This window comes from Homarus americanus, unplaced genomic scaffold (genome assembly GCF_018991925.1).
Source record: "Homarus americanus isolate GMGI-L3 unplaced genomic scaffold, GMGI_Hamer_2.0 scaffold18203, whole genome shotgun sequence".
NCBI classification, from domain to species: Eukaryota; Metazoa; Arthropoda; class Malacostraca; order Decapoda; family Nephropidae; genus Homarus; species Homarus americanus.
In genome coordinates, this window is record NW_024748946.1 from 47296 (window position 1) to 62228 (window position 14933).

Sequence of the window (14933 nt, forward strand, 5' to 3'; positions counted from 1 at the left end):
GTAATAATAATAATAATAATAATAATAACAATAATAGTAATAATAATAATAATAATAATAATAATAATAATAATAATAATAATAATGTCTTAAAAGTTTGGCCATAAAATAAAATAAATTATATATTTATAAACAAGAACAACTGAAGGGGAATCTACAGTACAGGTGAGAGAGAGAGAGAGAGAGAGAGAGAGAGAGAGAGAGACCAAAAAGCACAACCATATAGAAATATTAATGGCATTATTACGAGCAGACTAAAGTGCCAAGCCCATTGTTAGTGCCACATTTCTCGTACCAAAAATGGCTGAAGACTTCCTACGCCCGCCAGTTCCGAATAAACCACAACAATGGCAGCGTACGACAACTGCTACCTCACCTCGATAACAATGGCTGCCAGACGTGTTTGAATTCTTGATAATAACTCGATAATTATTCTTAGGTTGTTAATAAAGATGTAATTAAGACCTATGGGAGGATTAATTAATATATTAAATAAAATAAAGTCTTAAAAATAGGCAAATAGGAAAAAAAAAACGCACAAAATAGGTATTCATTTATTCCCTTTAAAACACCATTAAACAAAGTTATTACAATACTATTGGTTAGGTTAGGTTAGGTTAGGTTAGGTTAGGTTAGGTTAGGTTAGGTTACTCATCAAGTGAAATAAGGTAGGGTGCCTATTCTTCGCGTGCTTCTTCCCAGCTTTGGTCCGTGTTAACTCTTAAAGGGAATGTCCGTGTCAATCAGGTTCTCCTTGACCCAGGCGTCCATACGAGCTTGTACTTGAGGGGAAGCGAAGGACTTGAATCCTCCTGTCTTACCCTGACGGAAGAAGGACATCTGGAGAGTCTTCATCACTGGCTTACTTTCTTCCCTGGCTTTCATATTGCTGAAGGAAGTGGCTTCAATGATCCTGTAGGAGAAGAATGTGGTTAGAAGATATGACACACACACATACACACACACACACACACATACACAGTCAATACAACTCACTTCTCAAGCTGGTCGTCGCTGAGGTCCACACTGAGGAAATTATTTAACTTCCTCAGTTCCCCCATTATATCGGTCTTCAAATCCTCATAGAACATAAAATGGAGGTTGGGGTGATGTCTCAGTTGCCACGCCTCCTTCACGTGTGGCCAATAGGGACCGAACGCTACACAGTCTCCCATAAAACCTTCTACAAAGTCCTCGAATTCACCCATGAAGACTCGTTGTGAACCATTGGCCATGTTACTCAAGAAGTGGTAGAATGACAGGCACACGTCCATTGGGTTCCGAGCCACGTAGATGACCTGTTTGGAGGAAGGAGAGTAGTGAGACAGACAGACAGACAGACAGACAGACAGATAGATAGATTGCAATTTAAGTTTAGTTCATTTTCTTTCGTCTATTCTTCCTGAACAGTTTCGACCACAGACTGAAACCTATGGATTAATATATACGCTAATTAATCTCCATCTCTCTGTTTACACCTGTAGCTCACCTGTAGCTCACCTATACACCTGTAGCACACCTGTAGCTCACCTTACACCTGTTGAGGAGGTCAGGATTAAAACAGCTAAGCATGAAGTTTGACTGGATGTGCCTTGGGCCAGGTTCACTAGACGCCACCTTGAGCTTGACCCCATCTTCTGGGAGGTCTCCAGGGAATCTCTGCCGGAACTTCTTCATCTCCAAGGTCGCGTCCTCCATAGGATCAACGGGGTTCACGAAGTCCTACAGGATATGACCTTAGGATATTATTTGAAAACCGTGAAGAGAATATACTTGAGTTTAAAGGTAATAAATGTTGACTACTAGAATGAGGTAACTTAACCTAACCTAACCTAATCTACCTAGAGTAACCTAACCTTACCAAATCGAGCCAAAAAATCCGATCCTGGGGTGAGAGATCCTGAAGAAGGTGCAGCTGGTGCGGGTGTTTCATGGACCACACTAATTCAGAGGTCCAAGTGGTGCCGCTCTTAGGGAAAGACAACACCATCACATCATCACTCCTGAACCCAAAGTTGTAATGTTCGTCAGCATACTGGAGATACCTGGAGAGATATACAGGTAAAGCAATTAACTATTATCACCTGGAGAGAAGTACAGGTAAAGCAATTAACTATTATCACCTGGAGAGAAGTACAGGTAAAGCAATTAACTATTATCACCTGGAGAGAAGTACAGGTAAAGCAATTAACTATTATCACCTGGAGAGATATTCAGGTAAAGCAATTAACTATTATCACCTGGAGAGATATTCAGGTAAAGCAATTAACTATTATCACCTGGAGAGAAGTACAGGTAAAGCAATTAACTATTATCACCTGGAGAGAAGTACAGGTAAAGCAATTAACTATTATCACCTGGAGAGAAATACAGGTAAAGCAATTAACTATTATCACCTGGAGAGATATTCAGGTAAAGCAATTAACTATTATCACCTGGAGAGATATTCAGGTAAAGCAATTAACTATTATCACCTGGAGAGATATTCAGGTAAAGCAATTAACTATTATCACCTGGAGAGATATTCAGGTAAAGCAATTAACTATTATCACCTGGAGAGAAGTACAGGTAAAGCAATTAACTATTATCACCTGGAGAGAAGTACAGGTAAAGCAATTAACTATTATCACCTGGAGAGAAATACAGGTAAAGCAATTAACTATTATCACCTGGAGAGATATTCAGGTAAAGCAATTAACTATTATCACCTGGAGAGATATTCAGGTAAAGCAATTAACTATGATCACCTGGAGAGATATTCAGGTAAAGCAATTAACTATTATCACCTGGAGAGATATTCAGGTAAAGCAATTAACTATTATCACCTGGAGAGAAGTACAGGTAAAGCAATTAACTATTATCTCTCTAGCATGAATTTTTGAGATAGAGGATGAGTGAATGAAGCCAGAATGACATATTTGGCCAGTAAAGGAAGCTAGAATGAAAGTGTGGGCAGTGAAGGAAGCTAGAATGACATATTTGGCCAGTGAAGGAAGCTAGAATGAATATGTGGCCAGTGAAGAAGCTAGAATGAATGTGTGGCCAGTGAAGGAAGCTAGAATGAGTGTGTGGCCAGTGAAGGAAGCTAGAATGACATGTTGTGGTGAAGGAAGCTAGAATGAATGTGTGGCCAGTGAAGGCTAGAATGATATTTGGTCAGTAAAGGAAGCTAGAATGATAGTGTGGCCAGTAAAGGAAGCTAGAATGAATGTGTGGCCAGTGAAGGAAGCTAGAATGAATGTGTGGCCAGTGAAGGAAGCTAGAATGACATATTTGGCCATTGAAGGAAGCTAGAATGATAGTGTGGCCAGTGAAGGAAGCTAGAATGACATATTTGGCCAGTAAAGGAAGCTAGAATGATAGTGTGGCCAGTAAAGGCAGCTAGAATGAATGTGTGGCCAGTGAAGGAAGCTAGAATGACATATTTGGCCATTGAAGGAAGCTAGAATGAATGTGTGGGCAGTGAAGGAAGCTAGAATGACATATTTGGCCAGTGAAGGAAGCTAGAATGAATATGTGGCCAGTGAAGAAGCTAGAATGAATGTGTGGCCAGTGAAGCAAGCTAGGTAGACTCACGATTTATGCATCAACATTTCCTTAGGGCCAAGACGAAGCATTGCCTTGTATATTTTGAATCCCATCTTCTGGAATTTCTGAATCTCTTCCTCCTGAACCCGTTTCGTCACTAACATCTCCCTCTTCCCGTTGTTCCTCTCGTCTATCTCTTCCCGTTGAACCTCTTTCGTCTCCATTGTCTCCTTCTTCCCGTTGTTCCTCTCGTCTATCTCTTCCTGTTGAACACCTTCTGAAATACAAGATATAGGTTAGGTTAGATTAGGTTAGGTTTATGTCAGGTTAGGTTAGGTTATTTTATATTAGGTTGGGTTAGGTTATATTAGGTTAGGTTATTTTATATTAGGTTAGGTTAGGTTAGGTTGGGATCTGTCTGTGTCGTAGGGGTGGTAAGTGTGTTTCTTTGACTGGTGGTCTGTGTTGCATAATGGGGGAGGGAGAGAGTAGAGGAGGGGAGGGGGAAAGGGGGAAGGAGGGAGGGAAGGGAGTGTGTGGTATATGCTGATTTATCGTCGACAGATTTTTTTACGAAGACATTGGTTGAATTATTATTATCATCATTATTATTATTGTTATTATTATTATTATTATTACTATTATTGTTATTATTATTATTATTATTATTATTATCATTATTATTATTATCATTATCATTATTATTATTATTATTATTATTATTATTATTATCAAAAGGGGCGATTTGAAAGCTATAATTCCAGCATCTTGTTATGAAAGTAAATTATCCCAACAGCCATCAATTATACATCAATTATCATCAAAACATACACAAACACCCAAACTAACTAGGTCTTTTCCCTTCCTCTAATTACTCACACTAATTATACGTCATTTTCAAACAAACCGTAAATAATCGTACGCTAATTACCAGTATCCTGTCCAGGTAAAATTAATGAGGATTATCACCTAAACACCTTAAATCTACCTGAGACGTAATTATACGTTATTTGCCTGTAATTAAAGGTTCTCATTTGACATCAAGGGTCACCTGTGTATTATTAATTACCTGAGGTGTAATTAAGCTCACCAGGTGTGTTTATTGTACAGGTGTGAGGGACTTATATAAAGATTATGCTGTTTATGGTATCTGTCTATCTGTCTATCTATCTGTCTATCTGTCTGTCTGTCTGTCTGTCTCTAATCTATTCTTAACCTTTACCATCCTTAACCTAACCCAACCTACCCTTAACCTATCCTAACCTAACCTAACCTAAACCCAACCACCTTATTGACTAACTGAAATGGAATGAAAGATTAAATACGATGATTTAACGCATACAATGATAACTCAACCCATGATGATGATGATGATGATGATGATACACCTAATTGAAATGAAATACTAATTAAGTCCCCAATGTTACCTGATAAATTACCTGGTTAAAAAAAAACCATGAGAGTAATTAACGAATGAAAGGTGTTTGAGGGAAAAAGTTTTAAAAGCAATTAATAAACTCTCTCACAGGTAAGCCATGTTAATTAAGTGATTGATGATGGTGGACAGGTAACCTAAGGGAGGAGGGATAGAGACCAGGGGGAGGGAGGGAGGAGACCGGGGAGGAGGAGGGAGACCGGGGAGGGGGAAGGAGAATTTTAATTTAGCGACCCCCCCTCCCCCTCCTTCACCCTCCCCCCTTCCTCTCTCGTTCAGGTGTCAACAAATTTCTGGGTGTAATTAGCAGTTTCTATTTACACTTATGTTAATTATTTGTTAATTTGTTAATAGTTTCCTGATGAATTAGTAGTTAGAGATATTAATATTTCATGCAACCTCAATCAGTCAGTCATTTGTTTATCCTAATAACAATGTCATTTAAGCTTCACCAGACAACAACAACAACAACAACAACAACAAATATATACAGTGAATCTTAAGTGAAAAACGTACATAACAACGACAATAACAACAAATAAACCGTAAGTGAAAACATACATAGAATTCTATACTTAAAGTCCATAGTTATTCAAGTACAGTTATACATGGAATTGAGTGTGAACATAAGGGATTCGATTCTCTTATTTGCTATTGAAGCCTATTAAAAGGAATCGGATCCTTTAAATGTGCTGTTGTTTAAGCTTATAGTCAAATATTCCGTTATTGTTTTAATATAGCATACAGTGAAGCCTCCATATAAGGGATTGTACTCTCCTATATAGTCCGTTAAAGAGAGGTTTTTATCTTACGAACCTCGATATAACGTACTAGGATCTCACACATAGTCCGTTAATTGGGGGTTAGTGTCTGTGTCTGTATCTATGTCTGTGTCTGTGTCTGTGTCTATAACTATGTCTGTTTGTGTGTGTCTGACTGTATCTATGTCTGTGTCTGTATTTATGTCTGTATCTATGGCTGTATCTGTATGTGTTTCTATGTATACCTGTGTCTGTATGTCTTTCTGTGACCTCATCTGTTGGGGCATGTATGTATGTATGTATGTATGTATGTATGTATGTACGCATGTATGTACGCATGTATGTATGTATTGTTACGAGTTGGGGATTTAGAATATAGTTATACGTCTACCCAGATCCCAACAGGTAACAACAATAAAAAACAAAAAAGACAATCGGACTATAAAAGGGTAGACAAAGGATGCGAGTTTTCGTTGTATATAATAGAGTACCATAAATCCCTTAACAAAATATTCAGCTTATAAATTACCCTTAACCAAACTTAACCTAAACATTAACAGTATATACATATTAATAAACATAAAACAATCTCGAAGCAAGTGGACGTGGGGAAGTTAATACAGGATAATAGTACTTAAGTGAGGAGCTGAGATGGCTGACGAGTAAGGCTGAGTATTGTAGAAGACGGTAGGTAGTCACTGCACGTAGGTTTAGAGGATAGATGATCCTGTGGTCACTTCCCAGAGCCAAGTGCCCTCTCCTCGAATTGGAGCTGACAAAGAAGACTGAGGAGGTGACGCAACAACCAGGATAGGGAGAAGGGAAACCTCGGAGTGGTAACTAAGACGAGTCATACTCGTGTCTCGTCCCTAGATGGCGTTGCTCGGGGTGCTGGGTAGGTAGATCAGGACAATAGATGGCGTGGTTCGTAGTGCTGGGTGGAGGGGTTCGTAACACCCCCCCTCCAAAGACCTCCGTGGCGCGGGCGCGAAGGAGGTGATCACCTGGTGCGTCTGGAGAGTAGCTGCTGCATTTCCACTGGAGCTCGGGATAAGGAGTCTGCAATCAGGTTATCGACCCCCTTTATGTGCCGGATTTGTAGATTATAGGGCTGGGTGAGGAGAGCCCAGCGGAGGATTCGCTGGTTGGAGGTCTTGTTGGTTTGGATGAACGTGAGTGGGTTATGGTCGGTGAAGACTAGGGTTGTTTGTGGGCTAGACTGGAGGTAACATTCAAACTTCTTTATTGCCAACACCAGAGCCAGGCCTCCTTCTCTATGGTCAGTGGTGGTCGATGTTTCAACTTGGCGGAGTAATATGCCACAGGGTGAAGAACATCGATGGTTGGGTCGTTGTAGGGAACTGTTGCTCGACACCACCGCGTCAATTTGCAGATGGAAGGGCGAGAGTGTAGTCAGGGGGTGGACTACAGGCTTGGGGGCAAAGAGAAGGCTTTGAGGCCAGTGCTGGAAAGACTGGTCCTCCTGGTTCCGTTATGAGGGACACCAGAACTGGTAAGGTCTGTGGGGGTCCGCTGGAGAGATGCACTGCAGAACCGACGGTAGTAGCCGCACATCCCCAGGAAGCGCATGAGTTCCTTCCTCGTCCTTGGAGTGGGGAAGGACAAGATGGCTTTAACGTTTGCGTCCTTAGGTCTCACCATACCATGCCCAACGATATGTCCCAGGTAAGTCACTGAGGCCCGGCCAAAAGCAGATTTAGCCAGGTTTATGGTGAATCCAGTCTCTTGCAGTCGTGCGAACAGTATCTCCAAACGCACCAGATGTTCGTCCCAGCCGTCCGATACCACCACCAGGTCATCCAGGTAGGCGAACGTCCCACCTAGGTCCTGAATAAGGTAGTTGATGGCCCTCTGGTATGTGGCCGGAGCATTAGAAAAGCCAAACTCCATAACCAAATATTGAAAAAGAACAAATGGAGTTATAAATGCCGAGATTATTTTTGCCTTATCCGTGAGTCCCACTTGATAATATCCTTTCAATAAGTCCACCGTACTGATAAATTTGGCACAGCCTATGCTGTCTATTATATCTTCAATCAAAGGTAAATGGTAGGAGTCTGAGACAGTGACCTGGTTCACTTTACGATAATCGGTACAGAAACGAAAAGTGCCATCGGGTTTTGGAATGAGAAGGCAAGGTGAAGCCCAGGGGGAGGTACTAGGCTCAGCTAAGTTAGGTTTTAACAAAAAATCTACCTCTTTTTTCATAATCTTTCTTTTTTGTGGATTTAGTCGATATGCTGATTGCCTAATGGGTTGTACATCATCTGAGATTAGCTTAATATCATGTTTAAGTATATTGCAAACCCCTGGGAGGTCTGACGTGACTTTAGGAAATGTTGATACTAACTTAGTGAGATCTTTTGCTTGAGATGGATTCAGAACAGAAAAATACTCATCCAAGTTGTTGAGTATGTGACTGTTAGCAGGGTTTTCTTTAGGTAGAGGGAAGTCTAAATTCTCCAATAGGTCCATGTCATCTGTCTCCGGCTCCGGCCCTGACAAAACCGTATGCAATACAGGTTGGCTTATAGCCTCTGGGATGTCTTCCTCTGACTGCCTGGAATGGTAAAGTTTCATGAGATTAATGTGAACAAGTTGTGAATCTTTTCGGCGATCAGGAGTATGGACTATATAGTTGAGGGGAGATAGTTTATCAGCAACTATGTAGGGACCAGTAAACTTGCTTTTAAGGGGAGAGCCTGGAATGGGGAGAAAGAGTAACACTTTGTCACCTGGAGAAAATGATCTTTAACTAATTTAGGTTGGGACTTCACCATTTTGTCTTGGACTTTTTTTAAGTTTGACTGAGCAATGGTTCGGACTTCAGTTAATTTGTCCCGTAAAGTGTCAATGTATTGGGAAACTGTTGCGGGCTTAATAGATGGAGTGTCAAACCACTGCTCCTTTACTATTTTAAGGGGTCCCCTAATTTGTCTCCCATATAGTAACTCGAACGGGGAGAATCCCAATGACTCCTGGGGACATTCCCTGATGGCAAAAAGTAACAAGTCTATGCTTTCATCCCATTCCTTTTGGTGTTCTATACAATATTTTTTGATCATTGATTTGAAAGTTTGATGGAACCGTTCCAAGCAACCTTGGGATTGTGGGTGGTAAGCCGAAGATGTACAATGGTCCACACTGAGGTCTTTCATCACCTGTTTGAAAAGATTGCCTGTAAAATTGGTGCCCCCATCGGATTGGATCTCTCTTTAGGAATGCCCAATGTAGCTTTAAAAAGATGCTTCTGATTACGTTTTTGAATTGATGCCAAGGAAAAGCCCTCAGGATAACGTACTGGTATCCATAACTGTGAGCAGAATTGATTTCCCCTTCTTAGTCTTGGGTGGTAATGGGCCCACACAATCCACAACAATCTTTTCAAATGGTGTAGAAAATACTGGGATGGGCTTAATGGGAGCTGCTGGTATACTTTCATTTGGTTTTCCTACCATTTGACAAATATGACAAGATTTTAGGTATTTTGACACATCCTTCCTAAGTCCAGGCCAATAATAGTGTTGGAGGAGCTTTTATATGTTTCAGGATTCCCAAATGTCCCGAAATACCATCATCATGGGCAAGGGGCAATTAATGCTGGTCTGACTGAGGGAATTACCACTTCGATGTATTTCAGACCACGTGTCTAGATGGGCAGCTCAGGGGCCTATAGGCCCTCATCAAAACCTCCCTTCATGATAATAAAACACGGAAGGGTGTTAAAAATCTTTACCCTCAACTGCTGCATGATGAAGTTTAGTCAAAGATGGATCAGATTGTTGGGTTTTAACGAGCCCTCCTTACTAGCTATCTATTGTACAGATCTTCTGTGGGTAGTGAAGATATTAGAGGTGGGCTTTTAGATGAAGAGGGCCCATTTCGCACAAATTTGTGACCGGGGTGACAGCACAAGATGGGAAAAGATGAGGAATAGTTTTTAAGGTCAGTGGTGGAGTTGGATGGTAAGGAGAGTCGACTGTCTTATGTTAGGGAACCACTAGATCTCCTGCTTACCAAGTCATTACTCAATAATAAAATGAATGCCGCACACAGGCATTGGTCTTTCCTTGGCTATTTGCACTTCCCAGTAATCATCATGTGACATTGAGGTGCACTTTAGCTAAAGGATAGGAAGAATGGGATGAGAGATCCGAAATTAGAACACTCTCATTAGTAAATGCGGTAGATATATCAGGAATGACGTTAAACAGGAGGATAGATTGTGCTGCGCCCGTATCACGTAGCATACGAATAGGAAAGAACGAGACCCCTCCATGATTGAAATTTTTCCTCATAGGTGAATGAAGAGAAGAGATCCTGATGGGGCCTTTTCCACATTGGTGTTTCTATATTGGTTTGGATTTGGGATCCAGGAACTACTTTAGCAATTCGACACTTTGGGTGTTTACAATTCTGGATCGTATGGCCTGGGTTTTACAGTAAGAAACAAGTGTTTGGCTGCATCGGGGAGTAGGGACTTTTCGACCTACCACTCACGTTCCCAAGGTTATCATCAGAGGAGGACCTACCATGTCGGGAAGTACCACGTTCTCTACTGCCCAGTGACTGACCAACAAAGCGCGTACGCATCAAATAGCCTCAGCAGCACGCCCCAAATTAACCTCTCTCCACGCCTCCACATGCTTCAAGATGTGTGAAATGGTATTCCATTTTCCTTTCCACTCCTCCAGGACTACCAAATTTAACAAATCCCAAAATGTGGAGGTCTCTGTAGCCTCTAACCACTTCTTAAAAAACCCAAGCTTTTCTTGAGCAAACTCCAACAAAGGTGTGGGAAATGGTTTGTTAGTTTACTTGTGAAACTCGCCGGTATCCATCTGGCGTGATAGCATAAGAGGTGAGGATATTCTTTTTTACGTTAATATCAGTCATCAGTCTGGTCTAAACAGTTATAAACTTACGAGCCTTACCATATAATTTAGGAACTAACACTGACACCCACTTGTCCTTACACTCATTCTTCCCGCTATTTTCAAAAGTCCTAAATGACTCCGTCCATATCGGATTCATCAAACCCGGAACAAGGGAAGAAGCAGTAGCAGGGTTAAAAGCAGCTAGTTTCTCTCTCTTAATGCCACTTCTTCGATCTGAACCTGATGTTAAGGTGACTTCATTCCCTCTTACCTGTAGTTCTTCAGTCTAACCTCCTGCTCCAACTTGGCCCGTTCCATCATTTCCCTCATGCCCAACTTGCCCACCTGACCTTCCCTCATGCTCCAACTTGGCCTGTTCCATCATTTCATGCTCCAATCCTTGGCCTGTTCCGACCTTCCCTCATGCTCCAACTTTTGTCTAACTGGTCTGTTCCAACTCTAGTTCTTTCATTTGATTTGGAACTCGAACCCAGCCTCGTTCTAGTTCTAAGGCGTCTATTCGTTGCGTTTCTTCTTGAGTGGCCAGCCAGACCTGAGGCAAATCCTGAGTGAGGAGGGTGGTGGATAGTGGTTGAAGCTTCACATGTATGCTAATCTGTCAACAGCGGATTCTTTTAAAACTTCCGTTGAACCAAAGCACTCTGAATCACATGATTTTTAAACATTTCAGTCAGTTGCTGTGAAAAATGGGATATTATAATAGTTGGCCATTTCTTTCCATTCCTTTCTTCCAGGATATTAACACGCAATTTAGCTACGGAAGGATTTTTCAATAAAAATTTTGGAGATCAAAACCTGAGGTGGCCATTGTTAAGAAAATAGGATAAATTAACTAATGGTCCAAAAGATAAGATAAGTGATAACCCTAGAAAATACGTATATAAAACCAGAAAAGTCCCGAAAACTAAATCCAAGTTATACCTAGGAAATTACACTTATGTGATTATTGTTCTTCTGGAGAAGATCCTTAGATAAGGATAAGAGACGGAAAGAGTGTAGGGCAAAATATTTATATAAATATAAAGATCCGGATTACAACCCGGATATACTTGAAAAGAGTGTATATATTTTATAAGATTGATTAATGATAATAATAAGATGATCCTAGCTGAGATTCGATGTGTAATAAATGGTGTGCTCTTTTATGACACTTGGAACCTAATATCCTACGTCTGTCACTCTTACTATACGATAATACCAATATATGCACACACATATGAAGGGAACTTTAAACTACCGTAAAGCAATTGAGAACAGAAGTGACTGGGAGGAATAATTAACACTGAGTAACAAGGGAGGAAGGAATATGGTACTTAAGGTCGTATCCTGTCACGGTCGCCATTTGTTACGAGTTGGGGATTTAGAATATAGTTATACGTCTACCCAGATCCCAACAGGTAACAACAATAAAAAACAAAAAAGACAATCGGACTATAAAAGGGTAGACAAAGGATGCGAGTTTTCGTTGTATATAATAGAGTACCATAAATCCCTTAACAAAATATTCAGCTTATAAATTACCCTTAACCAAACTTAACCTAAACATTAACAGTATATACATATTAATAAACATAAAACAATCTCGAAGCAAGTGGACGTGGGGAAGTTAATACAGGATAATAGTACTTAAGTGAGGAGCTGAGATGGCTGACGAGTAAGGCTGAGTATTGTAGAAGACGGTAGGTAGTCACTGCACGTAGGTTTAGAGGATAGATGATCCTGTGGTCACTTCCCAGAGCCAAGTGCCCTCTCCTCGAATTGGAGCTGACAAAGAAGACTGAGGAGGTGACGCAACCCAGGATATGGAGAAGGGAAACCTCGGAGTGGTAACTAAGACGAGTCATACTCGTGTCTCGTCCCTAGATGGCGTTGCTCGGGGTGCTGGGTAGGTAGATCAGGACAATAGATGGCGTGGTTCGTAGTGCTGGGTGGAGGGGTTCGTAACAGTATGTATGTATGTATGTATGTATGTATGTATGTATGTATGTCTGTCAGTATGTCTACATAACTAACATAACCGAAAAAGATAACCACATTCCGGATATTCTCACTATGTAATATAACCAGTGTGATATCAGGAGCATTGTAATAGGCCTCTGTCTCATCAACAGAACGTATTATATAAATGGGTCAATACATCTGATATTATATTCAGATTCACCACCCTGTAACTTTCCACTGTCTATGAGTAAGACATGAGATTGACACGTGAGCGGGCAACTTACCCAAGAGGGCGAGACCCATAGCTCAGCATATCTGTAAGCACGCACTGCGATGCCCCTAAGCTTCAGTAGCCCACCTCAACTCATATCGTAAGGACGTGACTTAACGTTTATCATACATAAACGCCGTCCCCTTCTCATTCACTCCTAGACAGTGAGACTTACGGTTGATATACACTCAGGAATTATATATACAACCTTTTATAATAAAACAAAGGAACTACCGTTTGGGTTTCGTTACTTAAAACCCAAATATAAATATGTGTGAACGGACTGGTTAATTGGACAAGCAGCCGATTCATATAGGTGGCAAGCGGTGTGTACGGATTCTTCAAACTGGTAGTCGTATCATCCGTCTGTGTCTTGTGAAAAACAAGAAAACACACAACAGTGACGCGTTACATAATCCGAGTGTTTAAAACTATATCCCGTATTGAGACGATATGTAGTGAGCGCTCCTTATCTCTGTCACATACAAATACGTGCAGAATTCGTAATATACAAATATTACAGCCTGTTGGTATATATCCAGATTGAGCCGGTTGAGATAGACTCCACTCAGCATTCCCTAGACATTACAGTGTTGCAGTGTTGAACAACAGTTTCGTAACCTGGAATTCAATTGGTATTTCACTAGCAGCTGAGCAGTATTGTTGTGTCGTCAGAGCGAATTACGAATTCCGGTGTCATCATACAGATCTCCATATATACGTGGTCTGTGAAGCATTGGCACACGGCAGTTTTCGCCAGCGAACCAGCACGACCAGTGTGATAACCAATCATCAGTTTTCTGATCGCGGGAGGAGGAACTCACCTAAATCAAGTGGACTCGTCTCTCACCAAAGCAGAAGCGTCATCTCGTTGCCAAGGAAACCAGCAGACGTTACACCCTGTATAAATAGGTATTTAAATTACATAATTCTACACACATGAACACGTTCGAGAGATATCTTCACACCGATAGGTTCGTCGGATAGGATTATTTCAATGATAAAGTGTCGAATGTAAGATTAATGTATTGGAATCCTATAATTTACAGTAGTTTGTAAGTGTCTGTTTACTTATTGATAGTTTAATAATTAACTACAAAACATATTCATTTGTCTTGTAAATGAGAGGCAAGTGATCTACTTACTGTTAAGTATTCATTGACCCAAGGGGGCTAATAGATAATTTCTAAGTTTCCCATGTCTAATGTAGATGAAATCGAACGCCTAGCGCAACTATTTGCTGATAACCAACTCATCAATGATCAAGCCCAGACTGACATAGATTTTGAGTATGGAACACAGTTAAATGAGTCGGTAGGAAGTAGTGAGAAAGTTATAGACGAATCATTTGACGACTTAAACCGTCGTACCCTACGGTCTGGTAATCACTATAGTACCTCACCTAAGTATACTAAAGCAGTTACCCCTGTTACAGGTGATAGTGTGTCTGTTGCTAAATCGGTAACAACCTTATTAACCCAGCTTTCTGTTAAGAGTAAGAATACTAACTTGCTTAATAACACTACAATGGCGTCCTCTAACCTTCACACCAGTACTACTACCACACCTAAAGCTGATACTGTTATTAATATCATGCAGCGCGGCGATTATGTTCGAAATTTCACGGGACAAGACGATTATAGGGTCGCACATTTTATTCGTGCATGTGAAGATAGCATGCGCAATAGTCACATAACGACTGACGAAGATAAGAAAGCATATGTACGTTCCCATATAACGCAGGGTTCCTATGCAGGCAGTCGTTTAAATGCGTTTGGTTTACAAAGCCCTGACTATGAAAAGTTCAAGCGAACGCTAATTGGGATTATTGGGGGTAGGTCACAGCTGGGCCAGCCGTCACAGATGCCACAGATGCCTCACTCCCAGACTCCTTACGCGACACACTTAGCTCCGATCGCTCCTCCCCGCCTAACATATAAACAGAAAACATCGTTACGATGCGCACATTGTAATGAACGTGGCCACGTAATGGAAGATTGTTTTCAGCTCCGAGGTAATAGTGCAAATAAAGCCACACCCGGTGCAAAGCCATTCTCAAGGTCAAACAGAGAGGGAGC

General features: G+C 40.9%; 1 protein-coding gene across 1 annotated transcript; it reads right to left on the reverse strand.

Moving 5' to 3' along the window:
• Positions 1–541: 541 nt before the first annotated feature.
• Positions 542–13698, reverse strand: LOC121853244 (sulfotransferase family cytosolic 1B member 1-like). Its single transcript, XM_042347257.1, has 6 exons — positions 13680–13698; positions 3577–3805; positions 1862–2045; positions 1531–1722; positions 997–1298; positions 542–913 (listed from the first exon to the last, which is right to left on the reverse strand). The coding sequence occupies exons 2-6, from the start codon at positions 3750–3752 to the stop codon at positions 715–717; spliced, it is 1053 nt and encodes a 350-aa protein (XP_042203191.1). The 5' UTR covers positions 3753–3805; positions 13680–13698; the 3' UTR covers positions 542–714.
• Positions 13699–14933: the final 1235 nt, after the last annotated feature.

What these genes read in the sequence shown, in the direction of transcription:
- LOC121853244 (XM_042347257.1), bottom strand. Translation starts at nt 3,752, where the DNA reads ATGGAGACGAAAGAGGTTCAACGGGAAGAGATAGACGAGAGGAACAAC. An exon ending in GAAATGTTGATGCATAAATC is followed by an intron (nt 2,046 to 3,576) that starts GTGAGTCTACCT and finishes ATATCTCTCCAG; the next exon opens with GTATCTCCAGTATGCTGACG. An exon ending in AGCGACGACCAGCTTGAGAA is followed by an intron (nt 914 to 996) that starts GTGAGTTGTATT and finishes CTTCTCCTACAG; the next exon opens with GATCATTGAAGCCACTTCCT.